General features: G+C 41.2%; 1 protein-coding gene across 1 annotated transcript; it reads right to left on the bottom strand.

Moving 5' to 3' along the window:
- Nucleotides 1-2,601: 2,601 nt before the first annotated feature.
- LOC116219101 (GTPase IMAP family member 9-like) lies at nt 2,602-15,059 on the bottom strand. The gene is made up of 3 exons (XM_031562047.1): nt 14,875-15,059; nt 3,903-4,515; nt 2,602-2,616 (listed from the first exon to the last, which is right to left on the bottom strand). Exons 1-3 carry the CDS (start codon nt 15,057-15,059, stop codon nt 2,602-2,604), a joined length of 813 nt encoding a protein of 270 aa, XP_031417907.1.
- Between the last annotated feature and the right edge of the window lie 3,905 nt (nt 15,060-18,964).

Raw genomic sequence — 18,964 nt, 5'->3', positions numbered from 1 at the left:
CCATTATTGATCACTTCACGTTTGGATTGAAAGTCCAGTTTTGAGAAATGTTTGATCGTAACGGTGTTAATTATCGCAGGGCGTGTGTTATCAGCAAACGTTCGCGTTTTTGTGTCAACCCATTATTAAACTGAGCATATCGTCTTTTAATCCATTATTAAACTTAGCATATAGCTACGCTAGCTTGGCTATAGAATCTTCCATTTTCAGCCCCCTACATTGAGGCAGAGGTAGTGTTTGCCTCCAATCTTAATGTGGCTTTATGTCAGCTCAGCAAAGTCAGCGATTTTGTTAGTGCCATTTGTTTCATTGTGTAAACCACCTTTCACTATATAGATCATCTCCATTTCCATCCAATTTAGCTGATGACGTTCAGAGTCAGACCGGTTCAGAGGCTGGTAGTCTGTCTGGGTCACAGGCTACAGCTAGCACGTCATGTACGCCTCTAGCCCATCCTTTCTTCGAGACAGGGAAAAATAAAATTACCGAGGAGAGGACCAACGAATGTCACCGAGCAGTGACTAAGTTTGTGGTGAAAGGTTTGCACCCTTTTACTACGGTAGATGCCCCAGATTTTCGTTAGGTTAATTTCTAGGAACATGTTTAAATTAAACAGAATACATTTTATTTAAGTTATGTAAGTTTTATTTTAAGTTCAAGAGGAATATGTATGAATGTTTTTGGTTATTTCATTTGTTTTATGTGTATATACATACTGTATATGGTGTGTGCAGCATTATAGAAAATTATATAAAAGAAAATTAATGTAAATAAACCCGTTTGTGCTCTTTTTTTCACCCCTTGCCCAATAAGAATCGATAAAAGAATCGATAAGGAATCGAATCGATAAGCAGGAATCGATAAGGCATCGGAATCGTTAAAATCTTATCAATTCTCATCCCTACTCCTAGTAGTGTCTTCTTTTATTTTATCGTGAAACTGGGTGGAAACACCAACTGAAAGATATCATTGGCTGGGTGGAAATGCTAAACAGATTTCCCGTGAAAAAAACACTGTTCTACTATAATATAACAGACCTCTAAGTTAGCTCTGACGTTAGTTGCGTTTGCGTGATTCTAGCAAAGAACTTGATGAAATGCCAGTCTGATGGGTGATGCCGATTTATTTCATATAACAGACCTCGAGCACACACAACACGCTATGATGGAGAGAGATTAGAAGGTATGGTCCATAGTGTAGTTTGTCTTCAGGTTGGCCTTGTCTTCACAGGCCGCAATGTCTCCTTGATGCTCCCTGCTCCGTTCTCTCACCACTCATAGTGGTCAGTGTCTCTACGGCATTCTTTCTTCAACACAACACACTCAGCATACAAGTTACATTTTAGTTACATTTCGTTACATTATAGTAATAGAATAGACAACTTAGCATAATGGGTGTGTCTGTGGTCTGGTTCACAGTGTCAGTTGGGTGCATGCTGGGCATGGGGTCTACCTATATATGAAAAGGTGTGAATGTCAGCAGACAGGGAGGGTCTTGCTGACCATTTGTGTGTTAATGAAGGTGGCGAGAATGTGATATATGAATTCCTCCCCCACAAGAATGTGAGTTGAAAGTATATGAAAAACACCTAAATCTAACACATTTGATAATATTTGTGCGTCACTTTATCAAGTTGTAGGACATAGATGAAGATATGATCACATTTTAGATTAAATTCATGCAGATATAAAGAAAATTCTAAAGGGTTCACAAACTTTCTAGCACCACTGTATTATAACATTCAACAGCACATTAAGCAGACAGAAAGAACATGGAGACATGAAAGATCGAAAGGTTAAATGCATTAAAATAAAATATAAAGTGCATTAAAAAACAGAGAATTAAAAGATAAAAAAACATAAAATGAACTCAGATGCTCCCTCATCTGTATCATGATCTTGTTAACTCTTACATTTTCGTCGTAGAATAATAAAAATAACACCACAGCAACCTTGAGCCCTTTATTTTTAAAATATATACAGTTTGAAACTAAAATATAAATGATCACTTTGTAAAGCGAATATAACTAATCCCTTGCACATTTCAGTCTCTGAGTGAGGTTTCAGCTCCTACGACCCACCCATTAGCACATGCCAGCTATTCATATGATAAGAGGATGATAACTCAGTGATCACTATTGGGTCATGATGTGTCAAGAAAACCTGTAGGGGGTAGAGGGCCACAAAGACATTCCAGGGCCATTACGTAATGGCCATCATCTTTGACCGAGGTGTCCTAGGTTGTTTACATCTAACTCATCAATATGCATTGAATAAGGACACTTTTTTTTGGAGAGGAACAGGTTATTCTGAAATTATAAATATTTAGTAGTGAAACAACACAAACTTTCTGAATGCTAAACTCACATATGTATGGCTAACATCTATGTTTACAAGGCTCAGAGTTCAAAAGTCTCGGTCCGAAAACTTTACAATGTTTTTTTTTTACAAATTCTGAGCACCTCTGAATGAAGGTTTTTGTATGGGTTTTTTAACACTTGATTTAAATAACTACATTTTACTACATTCCTTTTACTCACATGTTATTATTGCTGAGGTCTTCAAGAATATAATTATATATGCCACTTGTGCATCAATACTTTTATTTAAGGGAAATCTACAAAGACATCAAGGCATGTGAGACTTCGTAAAAAACAGTCCTGGGCCTCTTAAGGGTTAATTAGCATCATCCTCTTCTCACCAAATATGTCTCCCTATAACTGCTACTACTGCTGCTGCTACTAATACTATTACTCTTACTATCACTGCTCCTACTGCTCCTACTAATGCTGCTCCTCCTGCTTCTACTAATGCTGCTCCTCCTGCTGCTCCTCCTACTGCTGCTACTGCTGCTCCTACTGTTACTGCTGCTGCTGCTCCTGCTGCTGCTCCTACTACTCCTCTTTCTGCTGCTCCTACTGTTACTGCTACTACTCCTGCTGCTACTGCTCCTAATTCTGCTGCTTCTACTGCGCCTACTGCTGCTCCTAATGCTGCTGCTTCTACTGCTCCTGCTACTGCTCCTAATGTTACTGCTGCTGCTACTACTACTTGTACTGCTATTCTTGCTCCTGATACTGCTAGTAATGCTCCTAATATTAGTAAGAAAAATATTTCTCTTAGTCTTTCTGCCCTTGAGCTTTCTGCTATGATTCCTACAAATACTGCTGCTGCTGCTATTGCTGCTGCTCCTAATGCTAATCCTCCTAGTGCTCCTACTTTTACTGCTGTTGCTGTTGCTGCTGCTCCTGCTGCTCCTGCTGCTCCTGCTGCCACTGCTGCTCCTATTGCTGCTGCGACTGCTGATGTTCCTAATGCTGCTGCCACTACTGCTTTTACTGCTACTTCTTCTGCTGTTGCTCCTACTGCTTCTGCTCCGAATACTGATCCTACTACTGCTACTACTGTTGCTACTGCTGTTGCTCCTGCTGCTGCTCCTACTGCTCCTGCCGCTCCTAATGCTTCTGCTACTGCTGCTCCCACTGCTGCTGCTCCTGCAGCTGCCACTATTGCGCCTATAGCTGCTCCTACTGCTGCTCCTACTGCTGCTGCTGCCGCTCCTCCTGCTGCTCCTCCTACTAGTCCTCCTACTTTTGCTGCTACTGCTGCTCCTACTGCAGCTGCTCCTACTTCACCTCCTGCTGCTGCTCCTCCTCCTACTGCTGCTCCTACTTCACCTCCTGCTGCTGCTGCTGCTCCTACTGCTGTTGCTACTGTTCCTACTACTGCTACTCCTACTGATCCTACTGCTCCTACTGCTGCTGCTCCTACTGCTGCTGCTCCTATTGCTGCTGCTGCTGTTGCTGCTGCTGCTGCTGCAGCTCCTCCTGCTGATGCTACTGCACCTGCTGCCACTGCTGCTCTTGCTGCTGCTCTTTCTCTTCCCCCTGCTGCTGCTCCTACTTTTGCTATCTCAATGATGTAGTTTGCTCCCCCATTCTCCTTCACCATGGCCTCAATTTTCTCCTTTAGCTCTCTGACCTGAGTCCTGTCTTTACTCTTATTGTTGAAGACGTGATATCTACCCCTAACATGTTTAGTAAGAGATGATAGCGCAGGACTTTTGCACAGGAAATCCTCCACTGGTTTCCCCTTCAGCTCATCCCCATGAGTGAGGAGCACTATAGTGTACTTCAGCGCCCCCTTACCAAAGTTCTCCTGGATCCACTTCACAGCATTGTTCTCCTCCTCTGTGAACCTCACATCTAATCTGATCACCAGCAAGAAGGCATGAGGCCCAGGGAGACACATCTCAACACACTTCTCCAGCTCACCCCTTAGTTCTTCCATAGGCTTATCTGTATCAAACAATCCTGGTGTATCAATCACTGTAATTTCTCTACCATCCACTACATTATGTTGATTATTGCATTTTTCAGTCACAGATTCAGGTGAGAAATCCTCTTTAAAAGCTTTCATCCCCAGGATGGTGTTTGCTGAGGCACTCTTTCCAGAACCAGTTTTACCCAGCAGCACGACCCTTAGAGCAGACACTGTGGAGGAAACATTCAAAACTCTTGAATGGTGTGTGAAATTAACAGTAATTGTAGAAAAAAGACAGGATCTATATCTACATGACTTCATCAACATAAGAGGGTATTGGGTTACAGGGTAATTTTCTCAAGAACATATGGAGATTTTGTCATGAGAAACACTATTCATGGTATAGTCTGATTTAATTTGGAATCGGATAAAGGCAATGGAACCGGTTTAATTCTAGAATTCCCAAGTCCCAAGCTGTATTGTATCGTCATCTTCTTCATGTGTACATGATGCTTGATCCTAAGTGTCTAAGCCTCGGAATGATAGAATATAACACTGTATTCTGATATGAGGCAGCATGGCAGGCATTCATTTATCATGAAACCATGTAACACTGCAATGCCTTTTGTCCACATGAAACACAAACGCATCAGCATTGCGTCCACAAAATTATGAAAAGAGTACATTCTTTCATGCACAGAAAACAAAACAAATGATTCATGTCACGCACTAAAATGTCTGTGGTGCTTTACATTTTGTGTACAACAAGCTGAAGGCACTCCTTACTTTATAGACAAAAGTGATTTCGTCAACGTAATAGGCCAACATAGAACCATATTTTGTGGCATGCAAAGTAGAATGTACTATACTATGATAATTCCTTGTGAAAAAGTACGCTGTTCTTCGGCGAAATCCCTTGGTTCAAGTTAGCTTGTTTAGAGTAAGAGACTTGTGGAAGACAGCAAAATAATATGTTTATTCCGACACTAGCCACAGCTACCTAGCCACAGGTCTTCTTCTGCGAGGAAAGTCTTCAGTTACAAGGAAAGTCTTCTTAAATTACAGAAATGTACAGTTCTTATAATGTAGAATTAACATATTAACAATGACACAGGTGAATAGGAGGGGCTGGGGGTTGAGTGTGTCTGGAGGTCAAAGGGGAGGTGCACTTGACCAAGGGTTATAGCCAGGTAGGGCCATATAAATGTATCTTGTCATGGCTGTAGACAAAATCCAACAATCAGAGTCTAATAGTTCTGGCTCCAAGACACACAAAAACCTGGAACCATGTCTGATGACCCTCAACATAGACAAAAGGCCAGGAACCAAGCCTGATGGCTCTGGCCTGGTGCTAGTCAAATTGAGATTGGGAGTCTAATTGGTATGTGGTCTGGTATGTGAAATTATGGTCTGATATCTGAAATTCACCTAAATCTATCACCATTAATATTCCTATGCTAATATAGTTTTGCCATATTTCGGAAAGTATGATGTGCACAAAAGGTCTTTGGTCCGATACCAAAGCAGGTTATATTACGAATGTTAAAATAAACATACATTCTAAAAAAACGAACGCAATTGTTCCGTGTTTCTAAAATTACTAAATGAAACCGGTTTTGTCAGATTGCTCTGTGAAGTGCACTGTAACACTGTACTAAAAAGCCTTTAGCCCAACAAAGGCAAGACGGTTTTAGATGAATCACACTACTGTGTACTGAGTGATTGTTTAGTGATCTAACCATATGAATAGTTGTTTTTATCATTTGACACAAAAGTTAGATTTTCAAAAGGGGTAAGTGAGTTTTGAATGCAATTCAAAGAGGAGATTTGTGGTGTTCTGCATTTTGGGTGTTCAGTTTTGTGAACGGCGTCGACTTTTGAAAATCAAACTAGACCTAGTTTCAGAAGAACAATTTCTTTATATTGTACATTCTAGCACTGAAAATGAAAAAGCAGTTGTACAAAAAAACTGTAATACAGGATCAGGTTGAGAGGATTGGCCACTGTGGGAAATCCCCAAACCAATAGCACAAGGGCTGAAACGTATTTTGCTGTGTATATCTAATATAAAAAATCAGAAAGTAATTTTTCTTACGGTTCTTGGGTGGATGAGCTCTACTCTTCTCCATCGTAGCCTCCATCTTGTCCAGCAGTTCCAGTCTCCAGCTGTCTATATACAGTATAACCCCACAAGGGTTGAAGAAATGGTTGAGAGATCCATCTATCTCCCTGTCTCTCTCTCTTTCTCTCTATCTAACTATCTATCTATCTATCCATATATCTCTTTTTCTCTCTATCTACCTATCTATCTATAATATCCCTATCTATCTATTTATTTATCTATCTATCTATATCTCTAAAATAAGGCAGGTTTCAGCGTCTGATAAAAGGGGCTATGAAGGACCCCACTACTGCAGCGCACCTCTCTGCTAAAAAATATACCAAGTAAGAATGCTTCCACATTTTTTATCCTCCTGCTGTTATTCATAATATTATTTGGATACTTGGCCTTACTTACAAGAGTGTAGTTGTCCTGACAAGAAAAATTCTCCCACAGCCTTCCAATGGTGAGTTCTTGCTGGCAATGATTGCTTTCTGTATTTAAACCCTACATATGCACCTTGGGTGTGACCATCCCGTCATCTGATGCTATTATAAGCCTCTCATTTTTACATTCATACTAAACCTGTTAAACTAGTAAACTGTTTACTCAATGTAACAAATATAAAGCAAAGCATAATTTCTTTAACGTAAATAAACAAAAGTGTTTCCTTGGTCACGTCTGGATAAATACATCAGTTGATTTGTCTCTAATCCAGAACACTCGTCATGCCACATTACATCACGATAATATCAGCGTTGGTGTCCATTGTTTGATGAAGTTAGTGCACAGCTATGGGTGATTCTATAATTAGAATGGAATGTTCTTTGTCAACATCACAATTCTTTCCTGTAAACCGCTCCTCTTCATAGAAAGAGAAGTGAGACACGTGGTGGAGAGGTAGAGACACGTGTTAGCACTGAAGAACATGACAGCAAATTTCTTGTTTTGCCTGAGTTGCATAGCCTCAGGTGCAATGCCAGTGTCTCTTCTAGTTTCAGGGCCCGTCCACACGGAACCTGGATTGCCTGAATCCGGAAAGAAATGTTGTTGAATCGGCCTCTCATCCACATGTCCAAAAATGTTTCTGGATTCAGGCAATCCAGGCTCGGTGTGGACGTGGCCTCAGACAGACGCAGTTTTCATTTCCTCCTTCAGCGTCTACTTTGCAAATACACTTGTGCCCATCTGAGCCCCCTGGAGCTTGTTGGTCTTAAAATGAGGTTTGTTCAGGCACCTTGCCATCTTTAGGCTGGGGGAGGCAATTGTGCGATTGACAGACAAAAACTTGGTCTGAAGTTAATTGCACATTACTTCACTGTGATTTTAAAGGTGCATTATAAAGAGAGTGGCCTAAGGCGGGTGCAAAAGCCCCAAACACACCCATGATTAAGTAAGAGATTTAGCACAATCCATCTACTTGTGGAGAGGCAATAAGTAATTAGACTAGACACTCTCCGGCTATTGTCTTTATAAAGTAAATCTAGTAGGCATTAATAGATTGTGAAGGAGTTGAAGGTGTGAGGGTGATCAAGCCATCCAGATTCCATCGCATAAACCTCTCAGTTTGAGTTCAACTCAACAAGTTAAGATGAGGAGCACCTGCACATCATGCAGACAGTTAGCCTGCTACATACAACACCCCACTGAGATGCAGCTACATACAGACACGACAACACCTCACTTCCAGGTGTCTATATATACGCCTGCCTCTAAAGCATTTAGATGGCCTACCAGATGCCCACTCCACCCCCCAATTAGTGACGTGATTGGCACTAGGAAGAGAGCGCTCAGGGCAGAGAGAGACTAAGGGACCTAGTCCTAGCCTGGTGCACAGGCTACATACAGACATGACAACACCCCACTGAGATGCAGAGAGTAAGTAGGCTACATACAGACACGACAACACCTCACTGAGATGCAGACAGTTAGCCTGCTACATACAGACGCTACAACACCTCACTGAGATGCAGACAGTTAGCCTGCTACATACAGACACGACAACACCTCACATTAAACTGAGAAGCAGACAGTTAGCGGGCTATATACAGACACGACAACACCTCACTGAGATGCAGACAGATAGCCTGCTACATACAGACACGACAACACCTCATTGAGATGCAGACAGTTAGCCTGCTACATACAGACGCTACAACACCTCACATTAAACTGAGAAGCAGACAGTTAGGTTCCATGGCAATGTTCCGAAAGCCCATTATTCCGACAGCCCGTTGTTCAGAAATCGTGAGCACAGCAACGTGAACCACTATAGCCCACATGCACATCCCAATGAATCACACAATCATGAACTTTAATTCAGAATATTATTATAGACACATGGCATTTTCATTGCGATGATACAAAAATACTTGTATGATAGCCAACGCATGCTTTGTCAGTGCTTGACAAGATCTGCATAATGTCCTGCGACAATCTGCCGGTGATTTCCTTCGCATGAGTGGTAGCCTACCCCATATTCAAAAGCACAGTAGGCTAAGTTAACAAATATTGCCTAGGAAAAGTTATATGCGTGATAGCCCGGTGAGCGTCTCCGCTCCGCAAACTAAATGCTGTGTGTGTTTTGTGGCACTTAAAATATTTCTAAATTATGCCAGGGGACTATTTTTCGAAATATTGAGATTTCGGAATATCGGGCTTTCGGAACACTGGGCCGTCCCCGACAGTTAGCGGGCTATATACAGACACGACAACACCTCACTGAGATGCAGACAGTTAGCTTGCTACATACAGACGCTACAACACCTCACTGAGATGCAGACAGTTAGCCTGCTACATACAGACGCTACAACACCTCACTGAGATGCAGACAGTTAGCCTGCTACATACAGACGCTACAACACCTCACTGAGATGCAGACAGTTAGCCTGCTACATACAGACGCTACAACACCTCACTGAGATGCAGACAGTTAGCCTGCTACATACAGACGCTACAACACCTCACTGAGATGCAGACAGTTAGCCTGCTACATACAGACGCTACAACACCTCACATTAAACTGAGATGCAGACAGTTAGCGGGCTACATACAGACACGACAACACCTCACTGAGATGCAGACAGTTAGCCTGCTACATACAGACGCTACAACACCTCACTGAGATGCAGACAGTTAGCCTGCTACATACAGACGCTACAACACCTCACTGAGATGCAGACAGTTAGCCTGCTACATACAGACGCTACAACACCTCACTGAGATGCAGACAGATAGCCTGCTACATACAGACACAACAACACCTCATTGAGATGCAGACAGTTAGCCTGCTACATACAGACGCTACAACACCTCACATTAAACTGAGAAGCAGACAGTTAGGTTCCATGGCAATGTTCCGAAAGCCCATTATTCCGACAGCCCATTGTTCAGAAATCGTGAGCACAGCAACGTGAACCACTATAGCCCACATGCACATCCCAATGAATCACACAATCATGAACTTTAATTCAGAATATTATTATACACACATGGCATTTTCATTGCGATGATACAAAAATACTTGTATGATAGCCAACGCATGCTCTGTCAGTGCTTGACAAGATCTGCATAATGTCCTGCGACAATCTGCCGGTGATTTCCTTCGCATGAGTGGTAGCCTACCCCATATTCAAAAGCACAGTAGGCTAAGTTAACAAATATTGCCTAGGAAAAGTTATATGCGTGATAGCCCGGTGAGCGTCTCCGCTCCGCAAACTAAATGCTGTGTGTGTTTTGTGGCACTTAAAATATTTCTAAATTATGCCAGGGGACTATTTTTCGGAATATTGAGATATCGGAATATCGGGCTTTCGGAACACTGGGCCGTCCCCGACAGTTAGCGGGCTATATACAGACACGACAACACCTCACTGAGATGCAGACAGTTAGCCTGCTACATACAGACGCTACAACACCTCACTGAGATGCAGACAGTTAGCCTGCTACATACAGACGCTACAACACCTCACTGAGATGCAGACAGTTAGCCTGCTACATACAGACGCTACAACACCTCACATTAAACTGAGATGCAGACAGTTAGCGGGCTACATACAGACACGACAACACCTCACTGAAATGCAGACAGTTAGCCTGCCCTGCTACATACAGACGCTACAACACCTCACTGAGATGCAGACAGTTAGCCTGCTACATACAGACGCTACAACACCTCACTGAGATGCAGACAGTTAGCCTGCTACATACAGACGCTACAACACCTCACATTAAACTGAGATGCAGACAGTTAGCGGGCTACATACAGACACGACAACACCTCACTGAGATGCAGACAGTTAGCCTGCTACATACAGACGCTACAACACCTCACTGAGATGCAGACAGTTAGCCTGCTACATACAGACGCTACAACACCTCACTGAGATGCAGACAGTTAGCCTGCTACATACAGACGCTACAACACCTCACTGAGATGCAGACAGTTAGCCTGCTACATACAGACGCTACAACACCTCACCGAGATGCAGACAGTTAGCCTGCTACATACAGACGCTACAACACCTCACTGAGATGCAGACAGTTAGCCTGCTACATACAGACGCTACAACACCTCACTGAGATGCAGACAGTTAGCCTGCTACATACAGACGCTACAACACCTCACTGAGATGCAGACAGTTAGCCTGCTACATACAGACACGACAACACCTCATTGAGATGCAGACAGTTAGCCTGCTACATACAGACGCTACAACACCTCACTGAGATGCAGACAGTTAGCCTGCTACATACAGACGCTACAACACCTCACTGAGATGCACAGTTAGCCTGCTACATACAGATACTACAACACCTTACATTAAACTGACATGCAACAAAATCAACATTTTTCATATGACAGTTGCCAGCCTTTAACTAACAAGATGTCCGTAATGTAAATTATGCAGATAACCAAACATAACTACACAGACTATCTGCCCTTAGAGTACGAGGCTGATACTAATGTCAAGGATAGTTTCATATTTCTCACAAGGACTTTCTATAAGCTATTAATCACATTGTGACTATCTGTACATGAATGGCTAAATACTCACACCAAACAAACTTTCCAACCAGCAAAATCTTGTAAAATCGATTTATCTTTATTAATTCAGGGCAAACATTATATGTGTACCATATATGTAGCATTGTTAAATTAAATTGTGTGTGTGTGTTGGTGTGTGTGCGTGCATGAGTGAGTGAGGGCGTGCTTGTATTTCTGTGTGTGTGTTATGAAGCAAGCCTGTGACTATAAAACGCAGGACTAAATCAACCACAACCAAAAAACAACAGTAGCAGCAGTGAAATACAGTCCACGTGTGCCATTATGTACCATTGCAAAAAGAACAACAAATGCAATTTTGTGTCTGTTTGTGTGTGTGCGTGTTTATCTGTGTCTCTTGTCTGCATAATAATATCTGTGTGTGTGTGTGTGCACGTGTGTACATGTGCGTGTATGTAGCAGTAACAGCAGTAAAATACACAGTGTGTGTGTGTATCATGAAGCAAGCTTGTGAAAAAGAGTGAAGAGTTCAAAAGTATGACTTGAAATATCAGTCTGAATCTTTAGGACTTTCCCCCCATTTCTTTTGACAAATAAGGAGTCCTTGGAAATGGAAAGACAAAGGAATTAAAATATCTCAGTTCATTTGAGATTTAGGTTACTGATGACTTTTTGACTATACAATTGTAGATTTTGATATGCTCTAGGTAGCATATGTGGGTGTAAGTCTAAACTATTCTAATTTAGAAAGGTTTCATTCATAACGGGTAAATATATTTAGGCCTATTTTAAACTTGTGCAATCTAAAGTAGTCTAATCTAATGTTTATAGAGACTCTGAATATAAAGAATAATAATCAGTACTACATAATAATAAGTATCATTATTATTATTACCAATATTTATTTTTTATTTAATTTCCCAATATGAACTGTTTTGCCACATAGTTCACTTTAGAAGATGAAATGCAGGTCGGAGGTTTGTGTCTCCCACTGGTGTTTGCTAACTCAACACCAAAATGTCCACCAGTGGCCAAAAAAATATTACACCAGTTCCTGATAATTCAGCAAACCCAGTAGCCTACAGGGTGTAAATGATCAAAAGTACTCACCAGCCTGTATGTAGGCCTATAATTCACACGTGTTTGATATTTGCTTTATTTTGTGCGTTAGGTGTGTATCTGCATGCTAAGTAGACCTAATACAAATGTGTCCAAACATAGGTAGAGGCATCAGTGAAAATGGGTCATAACCTTTCACAACTGTGTACTTTATTTACAGGTGTGAGATCCAGGAAACATCAACGAGAAGAGGGAAGAAGAGGGGACTCACAACACAGACCCTCTGGAGGTCACACAAAAGGTCACACTGAAGTGGAACTAAGGACAGTAACACTTGATCTGTGTTCACACATTCAAAATAAATCCTTGATCAATTGTTCGATTTGTTCGATTGCATCCTTAAAAGTAGTGAAGGATTTTTAGTGTTTGGTGAATGTATTGTATATTTGCACTTTCTCTGTGTACTTCACTTGCACTACTCTAATCACTGAGAAGTCACTGTTTTAGGTTTATAACAGCAGTGTGTAACTGGTACAAACATAATTCAGTCATATGCAACGTGTGTGTTTCATATGGTAACAAAATATGGTTTTGTTAAATTAGTGTATAGTTTTTACAAGAGTGTTTAATTTTGCAATGGAATTGAGGTGTTTTGCTCATTGGGTGTGTGGTTGTGCTAATTGTTTGAGGTGTATTGAAAAACAAAACAAAGCAGTCAAAATTGTGTTTAAGCAATCGAGAAAAAATGTAAGATAGTAGGTTTCATATGGGGCAGAAGACGCCTCTGCACACAGGAACTCCACAGCGCCCCCCACAATTTCCCCATGTAAAGCTGTGGTCAGATATGGTACTACAGTGAGCCCTAATCTGCTCCATTGCTGTAAACGTCATGCTGGGCCCAAGGCAACACAACGGTAGGCCTACAATATTAACATTGTCCAACAGATTGTCATTTTGCCAAATTGTAATAGTTTTCCTGCTGAGTGTCTCAGTTGGTGACTTGATGGCAGAAAAGTTACATTTTAAGAGATGTTTCTCTAAAGAACAATAAATATAAAAAAAAATGTGAATTTGCCTCACACATTTGGTGTCCCTGTTAACCTGCTGTGTTACTAAAGCACAGGCTCTGGCTGAAATCTGTCTTGAAATTTGGAATTATTTGTAATCTTTACAGCCCTGCTTAACCGTGAAAAGTGAGTTAAGAGATGTCTGTAACCATGGATACCACTCTAGAGTCCCTCACAGTGGCGGCTCCTGAAGAAATTCTCAGGGGGGGCAATTTTTTTTATAGTGATTAAGGCGACCCATTCAGTAGGTACATTAAGTTAGCTGATTAACTCATACAGCAATACCTTTTTGTCCACTATTGGCAGCACACAACAGTAATATGTCCCCTCTTGCTACATAGCTAGAGTAGCAAGTTACAGGTTGAAAGCTATGGAAGAAAGTTGCATCCAGGAGCCTTCATAAGAGAAGGTAGAGACACGTGTTAAAATTGAAGAAGACAGAAGAAGATGACAGCAGATGTCAGATCAAGATAATATGGGTGAAAAACGTGTTTGGCCTGGGCTGCATTGCATATTTTCATCTTTTGGGCCCTATCTTGCACCCGGTGCAAAGAGGCCAAGCGCGACGCACGTGTCTTTGCTAGTTTCAGACCGACGCAGTTGTAATTTCCTCATCCAGCGCCCACATTGTTTACAGTTTTTTACGACTGGATAAACACTAAAATCAAAAGTATTACACAATTATCAAAACCTTCACTCAAGGAGCAAAACAACGGCTCGGATTTGCACCACTATAAGCACATGTCAACATCACACTTTTTGCGAAACAATACACACACTGTGATTTGCAAAACACTAAACACACTTTTATGCTTTAGACACAGACGTATATCAAGATGTCACTTCCTTGCAATTCCAAAGCACTGCAAGTCAAATTACCACACTTTGTGCTTTCTCTGTGTACTTCACTTACACTACTCTAATCACTGACAAGTAGAATTGCTAAAAGTGTTTTAGGTTTATAACAGCAGTGTGTAAGTGGTACAAACAGAATTCCGTCATATGCAACGTGTGTGTTTCATATGGTAACAAAATATGGTTTTGTTAAATTAGTGTATAGTTTTTACAAGAGTGTTTCATTTTGCAATGGATCTGAGGTGTTTTGCTCATTGGGTGTGTGGTTGTGCTAATTGTGTGAGTGAAATGAAAAACAAAACAAAGCAGTCAAAATTGTGTTTAAGCAATCGAGAAAAACTGTAAGTACCAAATGCACTTGCGCCCATCTGAGCACCCACAGGCTTGTAGACCTTATAATGAGGTTTGCCAACAAAAACTTGGTCTGAAGTTAATTGCGCATTATTTCCCTGTTATTTGAATGGTGCATTATAAAGAGAGTAGCCTAATATGCATCTACATGCATAGACACGCTATTTCACATACAGGGACGTTGAAGGTGCAGGGCTGTGAGGAGGCACGTTTGGAGGGGTGTTAGGAGGGTGCGTGTGCTTGGTAGGGTTTGGTAATCCGGTCATGGGTGTTGGTGTCGGACGGTAAGCGGTGCGGTCGCCGGAACAGTTGGCGGGGCAGCGGGAGTGGCTGGCCCGTTTCATGGCTCGTTGGCTCATTTTATGGTGTGTCTGTGCATTAGTATGTATGTGTGTGTATTTGTTTGTGTGTGTGTGTGCATTAGTATGTATGTGTGTGTGTGACTGTGACTGTATGTGTGTGTGTGTGTCTGTGTGTGCCCCTGCATCACCACATGAATCCACCAGAGAAACAGATTAGTGAAATCTGGTAGGCCTAGATGAACCGGCAGCCATGTTGTCATTTGTATGCAGTCTTCATTGGGCTCTTCCCTAACTGACTGGCATGTATTCACTTGTAGCTCATCATCATTTTGATATATTTAATATGTATCTGTTTTTACCTCATTTGTTATAGTATGGTTTTGGTAGAACACCTCTAATGAGTTCAAATCTGAGTTTTTCATCTGTAAGTAGATTCCTTAGTCTCACACAGCACAAAACTGAGTGACCTACACATTTTTCAAATTTATTTTTGAATTGTAGATGATTTTTCCCCTTTGGGGATGCCTCTGTTGACATTGATTAAACATAAAAAATATTCACGATATGTAACCTACTGCTCCTTGGTTTGTTACAGCAGTAAATCAGTGTCACAAATGAAATACCTTGTGACTGGTGTTGTCATGGTGATATGTCATGCTGTGATGAATGAAAGAAAAGAGAGTAACTGAACTGCAACACTAGTGTCAGTTTGACATATTTGTATTTGTATTCATCATACAACAACAAGTTTTGTTTCTTTGTTTGTTTCTTTGTAAGAGCCAGAAGTTAACCTCAAAGTGAAGTACATGACCCCACTTGTCAGGGCCTCCTGTTCCCATTGAATCCCTCTATCCAGAGATATACAGGCACCACCTAGTGGTGAACTGCACCACTAAACCCATGAGTCATTTCCCTGCTTCAGTACACACTGCTTCCTTTCCATTCACCCTCATGCTGTGTCTCGATCAAAAATGACCGTTTTGAAACTTCAGCTGTAATGAAAATATTTTCTTGCATCTTAAACTCACGAGGATTCATTCATCCTATGGTAATAAATTATGGTAAGATTCATAATATTTTTTTTACATGTGTCAAAATGACCAGACCAAATTAATGTCCAAGACTGTAATAGTTAGCCGCGGCTCGTTCGTATGGGCAGTTTAATCCACTTAAAAACACAGATCCTTAAAATAAGCGTTTGACCAATTATTGTTTATTCAATTACATCCTTAAAAGTAGTCAAGCATTTTCCTCTTTAGTGTTATGTTTATGTTTAAGTTACCGAGTATATAGACTCTGTACAATGTAAAAACCCCGTTATTGTAACTGAAAAAAATACGTCTGAGCGGATTTGCGAGGTGTCTGAGCCAGCTATCTAATGTTAGCATTCTACTACCCACAAGGTAAACATCCCTGGGGTCTCCATGAGCTCTCCGTCATTTCGACGGACAGTTAAAAAATTTGGGAGGTTCACGTCAGACCACGGAGAGGTGCTCGGACAAGGTTTGCAACGTCGGAGAGGGCTCTCCGTGTCTCCGTAAACGGACAACCATAAATCTGCCTTTAGGATAGTAGGTTTCATGTGGGGCAGAAGACACCTCTGCACACAGGAACTCAACAGCGCCCCCCACAATTTCCCCATGTAAATATGTGGTCAAAGTTGTATGCCAGACCGTGGGATATCCAATTCCCTTTACATGTACAGTCTTATACCTAGGAAATGTTGAAGAGTGTATAGCTAGAGACAGGGGTGGCCCTAGCACATTTGGCGCTCTAGGCGAGCTTCACTCCTGGCGCCCCCCCCCCTCCAAATAATATATTTTTTTCCCACGAAAACGGAATTGCAACTTTTTAAAATGCTATTTTGCCCTGTAAGACTGCATTTCTTTCACATAAACACAACAACGATCGCAACGATGAACAAACATTAATTCAAGAACAAATCACTGAGAAAATGTCACGCCTGAGCTGCACTACGCTCCGGCCACGCCCCCTGTACGGTTTATGGATACACACACACCTCCACGTCATCTTCCCAATCGCCTGCAAAAAATGTTTTCTTTGTCTTCTAAAAGTGTATCTAAAATGATATAACAAAAGTATGTATTATCATTATTTGTTAAATGTAGCTATTATGTAGTTATTAAGCATTTTGGTGTATTTGGACAGCCTGACATTTTTTTTATTCCAAGATGCATAGCTCTTGATTAGTTCAATCGTGTCTAATTAAACTGGCTAGTTCGCTCCACCAAAACTAACGTTGTTATGATTACTCAAATTTGTATTTCATGACACATCGAAAATGACGCAAATTGCGGTACAGCTGAACTTGAACTGATGTTTCGACTGAATGGCAATAACAAGGAACGTCACAAGTCACTGGCTAGCTAGCGTTAGCTAAGTAGCAAGATTTCATACAATCCATTCTCTAAAGTTGACAATACAACACTTGGATTTTTACCAGTATTCCTCACTTGTTGACAAGTTGCCGTGTTTGGCTTCCTTAATGGGTGTGCTATGCAACGAGTAAGACATGTGTAGTGTTGTTGCACTGGCTATTGGCTTTATATGTGCGCCCCTCGTTTTTGTATAATGTATCCTCTCTTCCTCTTCCTCTTCTCCACTCTTCCTCTTCCTCATCTCCACTCTTCCTCTTCCACGTCAATCTCGGAGTTGGTACATTCCCTTTCCGGTGGGACTTGTAAATGCGTTATGGTAATGTCATTTTGTTTTATGATATGTAAAAATGTTTTTCAAAATGTAAATTTGTCTCAAGCTTTGTAAAAGTGTTTCAGATTTTGTAATGTTGGTTTGCACCTCACGGCCACCGTACATAACCCCTTAATCTCAAAACCTTAAACAAAGTTCTTGCAGCTATTTCAACGACTTCCTTAAAAGAGTAGATTCTTCTGAAGACAATTAGTTGTGATTTCACTATTCCCTTGTGAGTATGTTTTGAGTTGTACGGGCGGGGTCTTATGCAAGAGAGCATTCATGTCTATAGATTTAAAAATCTCCTTTAGATGATGATTTCTTCCATGCTGCCAACACCACAAGGTAGAGCTTGATTGTCATTACATAGAAGGATTCCACATGAATAGCAGCAGTTCAGGTAAAACACCACTAGGTGGAGCTTGCATGTCATTACAGAGAAGGTTACTACATGAACAGCAGTCCTGACAAGTGTAAAAAAAGACAAACAGATAGATGTTGGAATAATAGGAAAGCTAAAAATATTTGAATTTGTGTTCTATTACTTGTGAATAGACTCAGTGATTCTCCTTCATAAGGCTAGACATCCTTGTTCCCAAGAAGTGTTACAGTTATATTGGCTTTTCCCACAGAAATAGCATGTCTATTAGAGTGTGATGAATAAAACTGGCTAGGTGGCTATGGTATTTCACAGAGCTTTCTTCTGTCAAAGGGGAATCATCCCAGCAAATAACTCCCAAACTACTCTAAAAGTATCGCTGTAGTTATTTTTCATAGCATTTACCCCTTTAAAAAAAGAAAAAGAAAGAATAACAAATATCCTGTTGCTCTCCCAAGGTCACAGCTCCAACTCCTGACCAAATTTGTCGCCAAATGCTGCCTCCAAACAGCTGCTCCTGCTTTTTCGGCCATATTCTTCCTTCTCCTCTTGTTTTGTCCTCTCCTTCTTTTCATTACTGATGTCTGTAACAGTAATAAAGCACTGGGATGTCTCCATGTCTGGATAAATGCATCAGCTGATTTGATCACGTGTTGCTGATTGGTCTCTAACCCACGGCCAACTGGCCAAGGCTAAGGCATGCTGGCACCTAATGAGAGTTATTAACAGCTCTATGACTATGACTAGAATTGAAAACATTGTCCAGAGGGAGGATGACCCATGACCTCCCTACAGACCTGGGCTAAGCCCTAAATGTTTTCAACACCTAGTGACATCCCTGCCTTTAGTTCAGGTTGCATTATTTTAGGTG

Source organism: Clupea harengus, chromosome 24 (assembly GCF_900700415.2).
Source record: "Clupea harengus chromosome 24, Ch_v2.0.2, whole genome shotgun sequence".
NCBI classification, from domain to species: domain Eukaryota; kingdom Metazoa; phylum Chordata; class Actinopteri; order Clupeiformes; family Clupeidae; genus Clupea; species Clupea harengus.
Note: the sequence above shows the minus strand (reverse complement) of the source record. Positions and strands in the feature narration are given on the sequence as shown.